The following is a 12708-nucleotide window of genomic DNA, read 5'->3' on the forward strand; positions in this document are numbered from 1 at the left end:
TTAAAATCTTTATTGCACGTTTCGCTTCTTAAAGGGTAGGATCTAACAGTTTAAAAAGCCAGCACTGTCCAACACCTGAGAACAAGCTTCAGTAAAATCCGAAAATAACTGAGTTACCAACTCCACGCTCTCCCGCCTAACAGCACTCCAGCTACCACAGCGAGACACGCAGCCGGCAAGGACTCAGAAAGTTACGTTAAGCAGGGGGTTGAGATTTAACGAATATTAAAAATACATACACACTTTACACGGGCAACTCCAGAGAGCTGACAAGGCCTGAGAAGCCCCTCCATATGATTTCCCTCACCGTTGCTGACAGGCTGCAGTCTGCAGGCAGGCGGTTGTACCACGTGTAAGGTAGTGGAAGGGAACCGGGTACACAGACCCACCTGCCAGCACACCGCAGTTATTCCCCCCACTTTAAGCAAGGAGTCCTTGCCGATCATTAACATAGAACAAGTCAGGCATCGGGGACTAGTCTGCAAGAGCTTAACCATGTCAGTTACATGATACCATGCTTGTCACTGGAAGTTAAGGGAGGGGAAGTTTTCCTTCAACTTCCACAAGTAAGGCCCCCTTAACTCAAAGTGTTTCCTTTTATTCTTTGTCCCCCCCTCAGTGAAATGCCACTCCAGTTGCATCCCAAGTCCACCAGGACTGCTACATAACCAGTCTGTCTCCTGATGTGTAGTTAAAACTGTCTACCATAGTCTCCATCTCCTCACTTCTAGGAGGACCCAGCTGTAGATGCTGTCTCCATGTACAGCCACTATCTCCCCTCTAAAGATACACAGGTGGCCAGAGCATTAAGTCCATAAAAACATCATCAATAACAGGGCCCAACTAGACAAAGAGCGAAGCGAGGAAATGCCAACCTTTCCCTTGTATGGCAAAGCTATTCTGAGTCTAGACCAAGACCAGTTACACAAGAAATTAAACAGGTAAAAGACTGAGAACAATAATCTTAAATCCCATGATCTGACACTTGTCAGATAGTCATTCTTCCATCAGCCAACATCTCACCATAACTAATGAGGGAACCAAAAACCGTGACAGGGAGAGCTAACATGGGGCATTGGCGTGTGCACGCCCTCTGCTTTCACAGGGCCATTCAGCAGCCAGAGCTTTTTGGACAACACAGAAGTTCAGTAACCCAAAGTAAAGCTAAATGAGCGACAGCTCTTCCCTCCCACCAAGCGCTTGCTGTTCTGCTTAGAAGATGTTTCAGACTCTTGCAACTTGGCACTTCCTAAGGGCTGGTTCTTCATGAGGGTCTGGGCAAGGCGGGCTGCTTTAAGTTCCCTGCAGGGGGGAGATGGAAGGAAGAGGAGAGGAAGAAAACCACATCATGCATGAATCCCCATCAGCTACAGAAGAACGCTATGAACAATCTTGCACAAGAGGGTTACTGCACTACCCCAGCATTGCTGGAGAGTGGTGACTTGTCACCCCAGAGGGTGACATGAAGCTTACTGTAGGTATCTCTAGACTTCAGAACAGATCAGCTTTGAAGGTTTACCAAAAGAAAGCTATGCATCACGTCAGCAACACACTGGCACCAGTATGAAGAGTCCCTAGCTCAATTTTTCTCCCATTGTTTCAGATATTTGTGAAAGGTGGAACTTAGATCAGTGCCATCTTGTGCAGCACAAATACCTAATAAAGGCACATGCTTCTTTTCCATTGCCTTTTTTCCCCCCTGATGCTTGCTGCTCTCCCAGAGCATATGCTCTCCTGTCTACATGGAAAACCTTTTCCCCAGCAGACTATTGCACTAAGAGGGGTGGTGAGGCAGTTCCTAGATCCCAAAACCTCAAAACATTACAGCCAACAGCAGCGAGAGGGACCAAGGGGAAAGAGGATGTCTGCCACCACCTGATATTTATCTTCTTTCTGTGCTAGACCACTATCTCAGTGCAGTATCAATTCCTCATCTGCCCACTAGCTCCATATTGTATTATTATTTTCCATCACCAGTGGTTGCAGTAAGCATGCAAGTTGGCTACTCTAATTTAGCCAGCTCCTCAAAGCCAGAAGTGAACCACAGCTGCTTAGGCACTGCAAGTCCCAAGCTCCAGGCACAGGAGCTGACTGGGTATTTCTGCACTTTGTGTCTCCCAACACTACCACCCTACATTCAAGCCTGGTGACCAGCACTTGTGGTGCCCATATCTTCTCCCCTTCATGCCAAAGCCACCCCTACCTTTCCAGCATGGCAGTCTTGCACTTCTCCACTTTTAGCTGCTTCTGGAGCTGCACAGCTTTTCCACATGAAGGACGGAGAACTGGATGCTTTGTAAGAGCTGTGGCAGAAGGTCTTTCCACTGGGTCAGGATGGATCATGAGCTAGAAGGCAAAGGAGTTCAAGGTTTAACACACTCTGTCAGATGCCAACTGGAAAAGCCCCCATCCTGTCAAGATTACTTCCTTACCTTGAGGAGTTCAAGAAAGCAGTGAGGAAGCTTCTGGGGGATTGGTGGGATATTGCCTTTGCGGATGTTGTGCCACATGGCCCCGTTGTGAGGCAGCGGTGCCGCACCGGCTGCTAGAGCTACTGTGAGTGCCAGGGCAAAGATGTCTGCTTTCGGCAAACAGTAGTATTGCTGCAGAAAGAAGATAAACAGTTAGGGAATATCTTGCTATACTGAACAAAGGCGGGTTGGGATACCAGCTCAGAAAGAAACAGCTGAACAAGTATATTTATGACACCCCCTTCACCATCCCAGTTAGCTGTTTTCTCCTTTTTCGGATAAAACCAGTGATAGGTAGTATTGGTAACTAACAGCACATTAGCTTTCACCCAGTCATGAGGAGCTTGCAGCCCACATTAGGATCATCACAGCAAATCCAGAGGACAGCCTAACAAGTGCCTCCAGCATTCACCACAGGGCAATAAGCTAGCCATTGCCAACTCAAACTAAAGACTGCATGTGATATATTGACCCAACAGTTCCTAAATCCACTTGCAGCACAGAAAGATACTGTCACTTAAATAACCGAGTTGATGAACATACCCAAGCTGGTTGTTACATATCGATTCCCTTTTTGTTCACTGGCCAGAGTGACAAAACTGCAGCCAGTTTAAGAGGTGTGTTGTGCCTCCCACCTCTCCACACTCCCTGATCAGTGCTTGTTGTACCAGGCATTTGTCTGGGTGCATATATTCCTCAGTAATCACATCCAGCAGTTTAATTTCAGCTGGGTGTGTAAATGAAATGTCTCCAAACTGATAAAGGTTTTGTCCCCTCATCCCTCACAGGTAGAACAGTTGCAATAATCCAATGACAAAGTTACTTATGAAGTATAATAAATATTTAACATGACAAGACCCATACATAGACTATTTTTAATGAAGTGTTAACTTCACTGATTTCACAGCCAGACCAGACACAAGAAAGAGGAGATAAGGCAAAGAATATGCCAGACTAATGATTTCAGTGTAGTTGATCTCTCCCCACTTGCTCACCACCCTGTTCTCCCCACTGCCCCGCCAGTAGCTGTACCTCTTGCAAAATCTCATTGGCCAAAAAACGTCTGTCTCCTTCCTCCACCTGGGGGTTTGTTATTGATGTCACATGGCCAAGGTCACCTGAGACAAAGAATGAGCAACTAATGGAGCAAACTGATCTCCCCCATTAATAAAAGCCTGCATTTTATAGGCACCAACACAGCAATCAGGAAATACTAATTAAGAGAGCAAGCTTGCTCCTTCTCAGAAATCTGGGCTTGGAAAGAAGCACAGGAGTTTTCTAGGACTTGTCTCCTTAGCGGAATTACTTCTGGTAAGTAGCAGAGGCATTCAGGGCTATGCCATCAGTTTTGTATGCAAGTCTCTTCAGCCAGCAGGACAAAGCAATATCAAGCAGTAATGAGCAGCCCTAATCTTAAGCTAGTTGTAAAGTGGGCTAAAACCTACCGATCTTATATACCACACCAGAAGATAATTCATCTTCACTGTCACTCTCTTCCTGCCCAGCAGGGCACACAACTGCCAGCTTGTGACAGATGAAGATATTACCTGAAAGACAGTGAAGTTTAGCAAGTGTGGTATCAGAAGCCAGACTGCAGCAGCCCAACAACTTTGTAGAAATCCCACCTGTCAAGCTAGCTAAGCTTTGCAGCCAGAGAAATTCTGCACATGCTTCCCCCCCATTAGTCTGCCTTCTGCCCAACTCACATATTCAGCAATACAGCTGACAGAAGACAGTTGTATCTTGTGCATATAATATCCCAGTGTAATCAACTTTTCTGCCCCTCCCTCTGCTTCCCAAGCTAGAAGCATGATTTCAGCAGGAAAGAAGAGCGCCACTATAAGGAGATAACTATGTGTCTGGGGGGGGAGCATTGCCCTGGAGGTGCCCATCTTCAGCTGCAGAGAGGAAAGCTCATTACTATTTTTTGCAGGAACTTAATCCCTCAGGGTAGGTACAATAAATATTCACTTCTCACTCCAGCTCTCATATTCAAAGGTCAAGTGTTGTGCAACAAAACAGCAGTAAATAAGGAAGTCCCCATCTACGTTAGCAGCCCTACTTGCTCCACCAGTAGGAAAGCGATTCCTATGAGCCAGGATTATGAAGATCATGAGACAAAAGTAAAATGCTGCCAACTATCAGAGAAGGCTCAGGTTTAGAGCAGCAGCAGTGGCAAGACTAAAAAAAAAAAAAAAAAACAAAAACCAAAAAACAACCCCAAGACATTCACCTTTTAGGGCAAGATCCTCTTTCCTTTGAAGAAATGTAATAGGTCCAGTCAGTAGGACCTATCACAGGTCCTACCCCTGGAGGGTCACTTGAAGGACCCTCGACAGAGGAAGAGAGCACTATACGTACTAGGTTTGATATCCAGGTGCACAAGGCCAGAGTTGTGGATGTATTTTAGCCCCATGGAGACTTGCAACAATATTTCTTTCAGCTCTGCTTCTGGGAAATACTGGCCAAGCTTTGCATTTTCCAACAGCATGTCTTGGAGACTCCCACCTAGGTGAAAACAGTCAGTCCGAGACCCGGCAAAGATTTTACGGAGCAGCACGTTTGAAATAGCTTAGTAGAAATTATTGCGCCGAGCACTTGCAGGCTTGCTAGTGACAAACCCCAACCAGACCAGCTATATATGCTCTAGTGATCAGATCTGGACATCACCATTTGGCTTCAGCCTTTCCATTGCCTCAGAGCACCCTGCCTCCTGCTTGCCAAAGACTGAGCAACTGCAGTTCTACTTACAGCACCAGAAGGGCTGACCTGGTGGCCATGCTGCTGCTGCTGCAAGTGAACAGTAGAATAATTAATTACTTTTGCCATGCTTACAGGCAGAAAGCAGGTATATGAATATTGGACCCAGGAAATTAAGCTCCCACTAGCAGATTTTTGATCAAAGAATGTAACATTTGACACAGAAACAGAGTTTTGTGGGTCTCCATTAAGGCACTCCAGCTATTACAGGACTAGCAAATACCATGGCCTCTCTCTCCATCAGCCTGTTTTTCACCACTTCTACTTTAGTCTCAGATGTTCATCCACTAGAACGCAAGAAATGCGTCAATGCTGCAGCAATGATCACCACATCTCACGGTTACCTCCACCAGATTTGAAGTCATTACTCCAAATAGCTATCAACACTCATCATTGAGGCCCAAGACTGCAGGAACAATTGAAAGATGAGGGCTACATATTTGCCTTCAGCAACTCTGGTAGCCAGAGGTGTCTTTTCCAAAGTCTCCCAAACAGTGGTGTGGCCAAGGGCAAATTCAAGTAAGAGTGTACCACCCTGCCTGCAGCACCCCATTTACAGTTTACCTCATTATTTAGCTCTGTTCCTCTGCAGCTGTTGAGCCCTTTCTTCTAGCCAAGATGCAAGGTGCCTTCATCTCAACCAGGTAGCCACTCCCCAAATCATTACTCCCCTTCATTAAGAAGGGTTTGTTTCCAAGATACATGGCACTGAAGTTAGCTGCTCTTGATTCACTCATATCGGGTTTTACCTGGGCAGTCCCAGACACAGCTCTAAGCATCAGCATGGGGAATACTTTTCCAGGCCAGCCAAAGCAGAGGAACAGTTTTAAAATTCCACAAATTACAGGGTATTGACTACTGGTAATACATTGGCACCATTCAGAGCTTTGTCTAAATATTATAAGCCCTTACTAGATTATCCACAGAACTGTAGCCCCAGTGAAGTTTGCTTCGTTGTAAGCCAAAATGTCCCATATTTAAGTACAAAAGAAGGTAACTGCACCCATCCCAAGATCTCAGCCTTTAACAACGTCACAGCTCTTACCATTGCAGTATTCATTCTGGATAATCATGTGGTCATCCTCCGCCCACGCCGAGTAGTAGCGCACAACATGGGGGTGGTGTCCAAGGACAGCATGAGCATAAACCTCGCGCAGTGCCAGCTGCCTAGAGAAGCGCACACAGAAAAAGCAGTGGTGGCAGGGTGCCAGGGTCCTGCTTGGAACCATGAGAGGAGCCCTGGTTTGCACCCTGGCTTGAGAAAGGGAAAGCAGAGGTGTTTAGGCCTTTCTTTGGGGCTTTGGCAGACAGACTGATTCTCACAGCTGCTGAAGCAAAACCTGCCCTTGCTCAAATGTGCTGAGCAGCTGTCAAAAAAAAAAAAAAAATCACTAAGCAAGTCTTTTGTTAAAGAGGCAAAGGCAGCTTCAAAGGCTTTGCTTTAGCATGCAGGACAACACTAGCTGGTCAATACAGATATGAGCAGTGCAGGCCATACAGCAGGGCAGGGACACACCACAAATGAACTATTAGACAGTTATTATTTTAAAGAGACTGACTGCATGGACCCAAGGAGTTCAGGTAAGCTGTCATCTCACTTTGCAATGCATGTGGCTTCTTCCCTTTCTCAGATGTATCTGATAGTCCTAAAGTGGTAACTTCCCCCACTCTCCCAGCTGTTACTTGGGAGTGCAACAGCAGCCAGTTTTTGCTCATGCCACCCCTCAGACACCTTTATATCCACACTCCCTCCTTCCCCATCACACCTCCCAAGAACATGCCCATCATTTCAACTGGCAGTTTCTAGCTAGCACACTCACTCATCCGAGGATCCTGCCAGAGGCCTTTTGGAACGTTTGATGGCATAAACACATCCATCAAGGCGTTTGATGCACTTGTAGACAGAGCCAAATTCCCCCACACCAATTTTTTCTAGTTCCAGGAACTCCTTCTTGTAGCGGGAAACCATATTGCTCTCTTTCAGAGGATATCTCTACAGGGTCACAAAAACAGCAAAGTCAAGTATGAGTTGAAAGACTTAGATAATAACATCCATCATGTTTTTAGAGCTGTGTAGCACTTACTCTCAGAGCACCCATGTTTTTCCCTCTCCCATTCTGGATGTTCATTCAGACATGCGTGCAGGTGTACTGCCAGTTCTTCTTGAAATGCTGCCTTCCCTTAGGTGTGTTGCATTTTTTCTGACCATCTAACAAAAGGCCATTTTGGCCTGGTTTGGCCAAGGTTTTTTTTGTTTTGTTTTAAATCATGACTTCCTAGCCATAAAAATTGCAGCTAAGGAGAACTGTAGTCTAGTTGGCTGTATGTGCCTAAGCCTCCTTGGGTTACTACCATCACATCTCTTCTTTCAGTAGCCCTGCCCAGTTACTAGACCGATGGCTGATGTAGTCAAGTCAGGGATGAACAGCAATAGCAACAAAACACTTATCTTTGGCCCAGCTACTGCAGACTCGAGAAGACCTTCCTTGGTAGGTAGAAGCCCAGTACCTCTGAATTAGCCAGGCTTATATACTGAACTTGTGTTTAAATAAGAGCTATTGCCTATTTTGTGCTCAGGAGAGAAGCTTGGTGTGTTGGCTTAATGTGGTCCCAGCTGTGTAAGAGCTGCTTTACTCTGGCAGCTAAGGTTGCCTGCAGCAAGGACATTCTGCATCAGTTCAGGCTCTCACCAGGTTTGAAGCACCAGCTGTTGAATAACAGCAGATTAGCAGGTCTCAGTGTATCTGTTTGTACTGCCAGTGATTTCTCACCAGGAGCCACTTTTTCACAATGGGTTGAAAGCCTGCAGAACAGCCAGAACAGCATTATTGCTACAGTAATGGTCACTAGGGAAATAGGAGCTGCTGGTACTGCTTGTAGAGTGATGCTTACTGGCAGGGGAGTTAAGTAAAGAACAGATAAGCAGTGGAGCATGAAGTGAACAACAAGAGAGTTGACTGCATGATTTTTCTTCATCCTCCTGCATCCCTTACAGGGACAGTGGCTCATGTTGCACAGTGGTTTCCACAGAAACCTCTGCTGTGAATGCTATAGTATATAGTGTATGACCTTAAAGGGTGGGGGTAAGTCACAGCCAGTAAGATGTGGCCTATATGAAACAGCAGCCCTTCACAACAGGTGGTATTTCATAAGGCAGCTCTATTTTACAGTACCTTAAAAAGCTCAGGGAATAAAGATACCTCCTAGTACACAATTTTATATCTATATTACATAATCTAATCAGCACTCGAGCAGAATAATATTTCAGTAAGTCACAAGTTATTTAACACTTTCTTCTAAGGAAAACAATAATTGTGGTAGCCCCGGATGTTACTTGTTAGCAGATTTACTCTGCAGCTGTAGTTTTTCCGTGGAGACCAGTTTTTCTGCAATACCAGTCTCCTCGGCTAGAGGGTACCATTACTCTTCCAGTAAGCCTAATTATGTCACAATTACAATGAACAATTCTACCTACTTGCACGAGACAAGATACTTCCTTCCAGGGGCTGCTCAGGAAAATTGAGATTTTTACCTCATCTGAATGCAGATATTTAATTCAGGCTTGGCTTGCTTTCCAGAAGCCAGCTGGAGGAGTAGCTTCCCCCCAGATAAAACCAGGAAGAAGGAAGGCGGCTACCAGACACGGGTTCCCACACCAGCTGCCCAGTTCTGCCAGTGCAGCTGCGGGGACATGAGACCTCGCACCCTGCCCCATGCAGCAGGCCAACACACCCCACCACTGAGGTTTGCCAAAGCACAGACATCGGCAACAGCAAGAGAACTTGGGTTTGAGTTTAGGACAGCGTTTGCTGTCCTGCAGCTACGTAAGCTGTGGTGGGACCTTCCCTTGGACCCCAAGACACACAGACACCCCCCAGCTGGACATTTTCCTACTGAAGGAGAGTACAAAATTTGCTGCCTTGCTTCAGAAGTTTGCCATTGTGACTACTGCAACTGAAACTCTGCCCTCAGTGTTTATTGTCATCGGAGCCCTTCAGCTCAGTCTTTGTGTTTTTGCAGTGCAGGTTCATATATTATTTGCAATATAGAAGCCATGTTCCATTCACATCCAAAGATGCTCAGTACACTGATTCGTGGGAACAGCAATACACCTGCTTTTTCAAACCACAAAGGTACAGTCACTATTTACACCAACTCAATAATATAGCAATACAGTTCCCCCTGAGGAACCCAAATTATACTACATTTCCTAGAAAGACCTCCTGACCAAAATCAGTGAGTTTTAGGATTACTTGTCAAAGTTTCAGATCTGCTTTAGTACAAGTTTCCTTTACAGATAGGAATAATTTCTGAGTTTTTCCTCAAACAAATGTTAACATACAACATTCAGCTTGGAATTATTCTGTCATAGGTATTCATCCTCTGTCATGATGCCATGATCTACACTCCAATAGCAGAATAAATTTCATCAAGCACCAAATCTTTACAAGCATCTTATCCTCTCGGGGGGGGGGGGGGGGGGGGGGGGGGGGGGGATATACAGACACTCACCTTTGTAGGTATCTCCTGTTTTATCCAGTTTCTTGCGTCAGAATCACTCCTATAACAGAAGTTTAGGAAAGTCTGGATGTATCATTTCAGTACAGCAATCCAACTGAGATTTGAAATGAAAACATTTTTCAAAAGAATCTCCAAACCCTGCTTCATAGCTTAATTAAAGATGTATTTTGTAGAGTGTTAATACACAACAAGTTTCTAGTTAAGGCCTTAAAGACTGTAGCTCCAGGCTAGGAAGTCTTTGTTTCCATTTGGAAAGCCTCCACATACCAACTTCAGTACTGTCCACAGGACAGAGTAGCATCGTTGAGGGGCATCATTCTCCTGGCCATCTTATTACTAGTGAAGCTACATGGGACATGACCTTGCACAACAAGCTCCTAGTGAAGGACAGAACTGCCCCACTGTGCTTTCAAGGGGGATACCCAGCTGAGCATCTGTTACAGTTGGGGCTGTGAAAGAAGTTGAACGTCACTGTAGTGCACAGGTATTTGACTAAGTTTGTGTCTTGGTTAACCCAGACCAGATCCGGAACTTTTGCAGGTCAGCAGTAGCCTGCACCCATCTTAAAATCTGTATTACATGCAAAGATGCACGTCATTTCCTCCGAGTTGTGGGTACGTGCATAACTGAATCAAGCTCCACTCTACCCATGGTTGAGAAAGAAAGAGGTACAGTTTTCTCCTACAGCCATAGCATTGAGGTTAGCTGTTGACCCTCCACTTACATTTCTGAACAAAGGAAATGATTGATTTTATTTATATTTCTATTAAATTCATATGTCTGCTAATGTTTGCTCTGTACCAATGAATAATACGAAAGTGAATGATTCATTGTTAGCAAATAAGTCCAGGTACTAAATGTCTCCATCATTACTTATCTCCTTCAAACAGTCTCCTTCCAGCCTGTTATTTAAAAGTAGTTCACTTACAGCTCTTCTCTGGTCTTCCGCTTGCCATTAGGAAGAAAGAGCATTTGTCGATATGACTCTGGTGTAAAGGGATTAATGTTGACATGAGAAGCTTGGGCAGAGTCATCCGAGTCATCACCAGGAGTAAATCTCAGATGTCGGAAGCCTTTGGGTGGGACCTTTGTCCCAGACGAAGGAAAAGCTGTCTTCGATAACAGGCTCTGTATTGAGGAAAAAAAAAAAGTAGCAGATAAACCAGCAAAATGTTTTTGTTGCTGCTATGTCAGAATAAAGTCTCTGCTCTCCTGCAAATCAAGGACAACTCAGCTCCCTTCCTCAGGACAGCTGAATCATTAAAACCCTGCATCCCTAATTTAGTCCTGAGAGTTTTCTTCTCCTTCCACAAAATACTATATTCTTCACTAAGCCCTTTCAGACTCTATTCCCTGCTCACTTAGGTGAGGCCTGCGGAGCCATTTTGGCAAGCACAGTCCTCAAGAGGAGTCAGCTGCTCATCTTTTCCACCTACAGAGACACAGAAATTGCATCATATGTTGCATGAACATGGAAGACTCAGTTCTGTCAAGCATGGACTGTTGCATCAGTTGGTCAGGGCAGGGTTGTCAGAACATGAGATAGAACATCACCCAAGCTTTCTTTTGGTTCCCCAGCAATAAGCAGCATTAGTAAAGGGGAAGTTGGTAGAAATATTCTTATATGGCTACTGGCAAAGTGACCAGAAAACAGTTCTCCTCAAGAAGAAAAACCAGAGTTTCAGAAATTTAAGTTCAGAAGGAACCTCTGGATCTTCTATAGTTCAGCTTCCCACAGATGACAGGCCATTGGGTTTCACCTACTACTCCAAAACCTTAGGCTGAGTAAAGCATAACTTCAGAGAAGCACTCAGTCTTGATCTGAACACAGAAATATCTACTTACTTTCCGTGATTTGACCCTTTTATTAACGATCAGCTTTTTGAAGTACAAGTTTGGTTTTGACTTGTTTCAGCTTCAAGAGAGTGGTGTAAGGTCTAAAGGGGTTTTTAACATACCTCTCTCTTCTAGTTAAAAGCCCTTCAAGAACCCAGAACTCTCCCTGTCATGAAGATCAAAATATTTCTATATCTTTTTGATCCAACAGTACACTCTCAAGAGTAAGACGAGATGTGGCTCCAGGATCATATCTGGAGTCCCTCCCTTCTCACTGAAAGCTTTTGAAGATAAAAACCCTAGAGCTGCATGCAGTATCTTGCGTCCACCTAACTAATGCTGCACTCATGGATATAGCTACTTTTGGACATCCCTATTTCTATATCATACTTTGAAGTTCAGCTACTGGTTTACTATGACCCTGAAAGTGCTTTTTGATCACTTTCTCAGGCTCTGGTCTGCATCTCCTTATTCTTGGATGGAAAAAGTTCTGCATATGGATGTATTAAAAGCAGTATATGTCCAAGCCCAATTTACCCAGCAGCCTAGAAGCTCTGTAGAATTGTGGCTATGTTCTAATCTAGCCACAACTCACGAAAGGGATCTAAAATACAACTGCAGCCTGCTGTTGTATCCATGCAATTCCCATCTGCTCTGCTAGGGCTCTATTTCATAATCAAGCAGACTTGTCTCCTGTAACATCATCTGAAATTAGCTGCTGCCATACAGTGTAAGGCAGCTATCATAACTAGCTCTAGCAATCTGTTCCAGGACTGGGTAAGTCTACAAAACGCAATCATCTGCCTCCTCTGCTGTGCATCCTAACTGGGGCTCCAGTGCTCATCTGTCTGCAGTTAGATGTGGCTCTGCTCTCTTACCTTTTCTCTCACCTTCAAGTGTTCCAAGATCAGTGCTCACAGCCTCATTTATAAGCAGATTTAGGCCCTTTAGAGCCCGCCTTTTGTGGCATGCTTGGAAACCAAGACCTTTCTCCCAGAAGACAGCAAAGGAAAAGAAAAGTTGATCTAGTGCAATTGCTGCTCATGGGCTACAAGGTGACAAACCACAGGCAGTGTGTCTTAAAGCATCCAGCCAACATGTTATCTACACAAGAGTACGC

General features: G+C 44.9%; 1 protein-coding gene across 2 annotated transcripts in view; it reads right to left on the reverse strand.

Annotated features, from left to right (window-relative positions):
• WEE2 (WEE2 oocyte meiosis inhibiting kinase) overlaps positions 1 to 12708 on the reverse strand; it is a 20605-nt gene continuing 7897 nt past the window's right edge. For both annotated transcript variants that reach the window (XM_052788807.1, XM_052788808.1), the window contains exons 3-12: positions 10681 to 10880; positions 9744 to 9792; positions 7052 to 7224; positions 6277 to 6398; positions 4833 to 4979; positions 3917 to 4018; positions 3504 to 3589; positions 2433 to 2603; positions 2204 to 2346; positions 1 to 1302 (exon numbers count right to left, since the gene is read on the reverse strand). In XM_052788807.1, coding sequence (XP_052644767.1) covers positions 1146 to 1302; positions 2204 to 2346; positions 2433 to 2603; positions 3504 to 3589; positions 3917 to 4018; positions 4833 to 4979; positions 6277 to 6398; positions 7052 to 7224; positions 9744 to 9792; positions 10681 to 10880 — 1350 coding nt within the window. In that variant the 3' untranslated portion in view covers positions 1 to 1145. The remainder of the gene's footprint in view (positions 1303 to 2203; positions 2347 to 2432; positions 2604 to 3503; positions 3590 to 3916; positions 4019 to 4832; positions 4980 to 6276; positions 6399 to 7051; positions 7225 to 9743; positions 9793 to 10680; positions 10881 to 12708) is intronic.

The sequence above is a fragment of the Harpia harpyja genome, chromosome 6, assembly GCF_026419915.1.
Source record: "Harpia harpyja isolate bHarHar1 chromosome 6, bHarHar1 primary haplotype, whole genome shotgun sequence".
In the NCBI taxonomy this organism is placed as follows: domain Eukaryota; kingdom Metazoa; phylum Chordata; class Aves; order Accipitriformes; family Accipitridae; genus Harpia; species Harpia harpyja.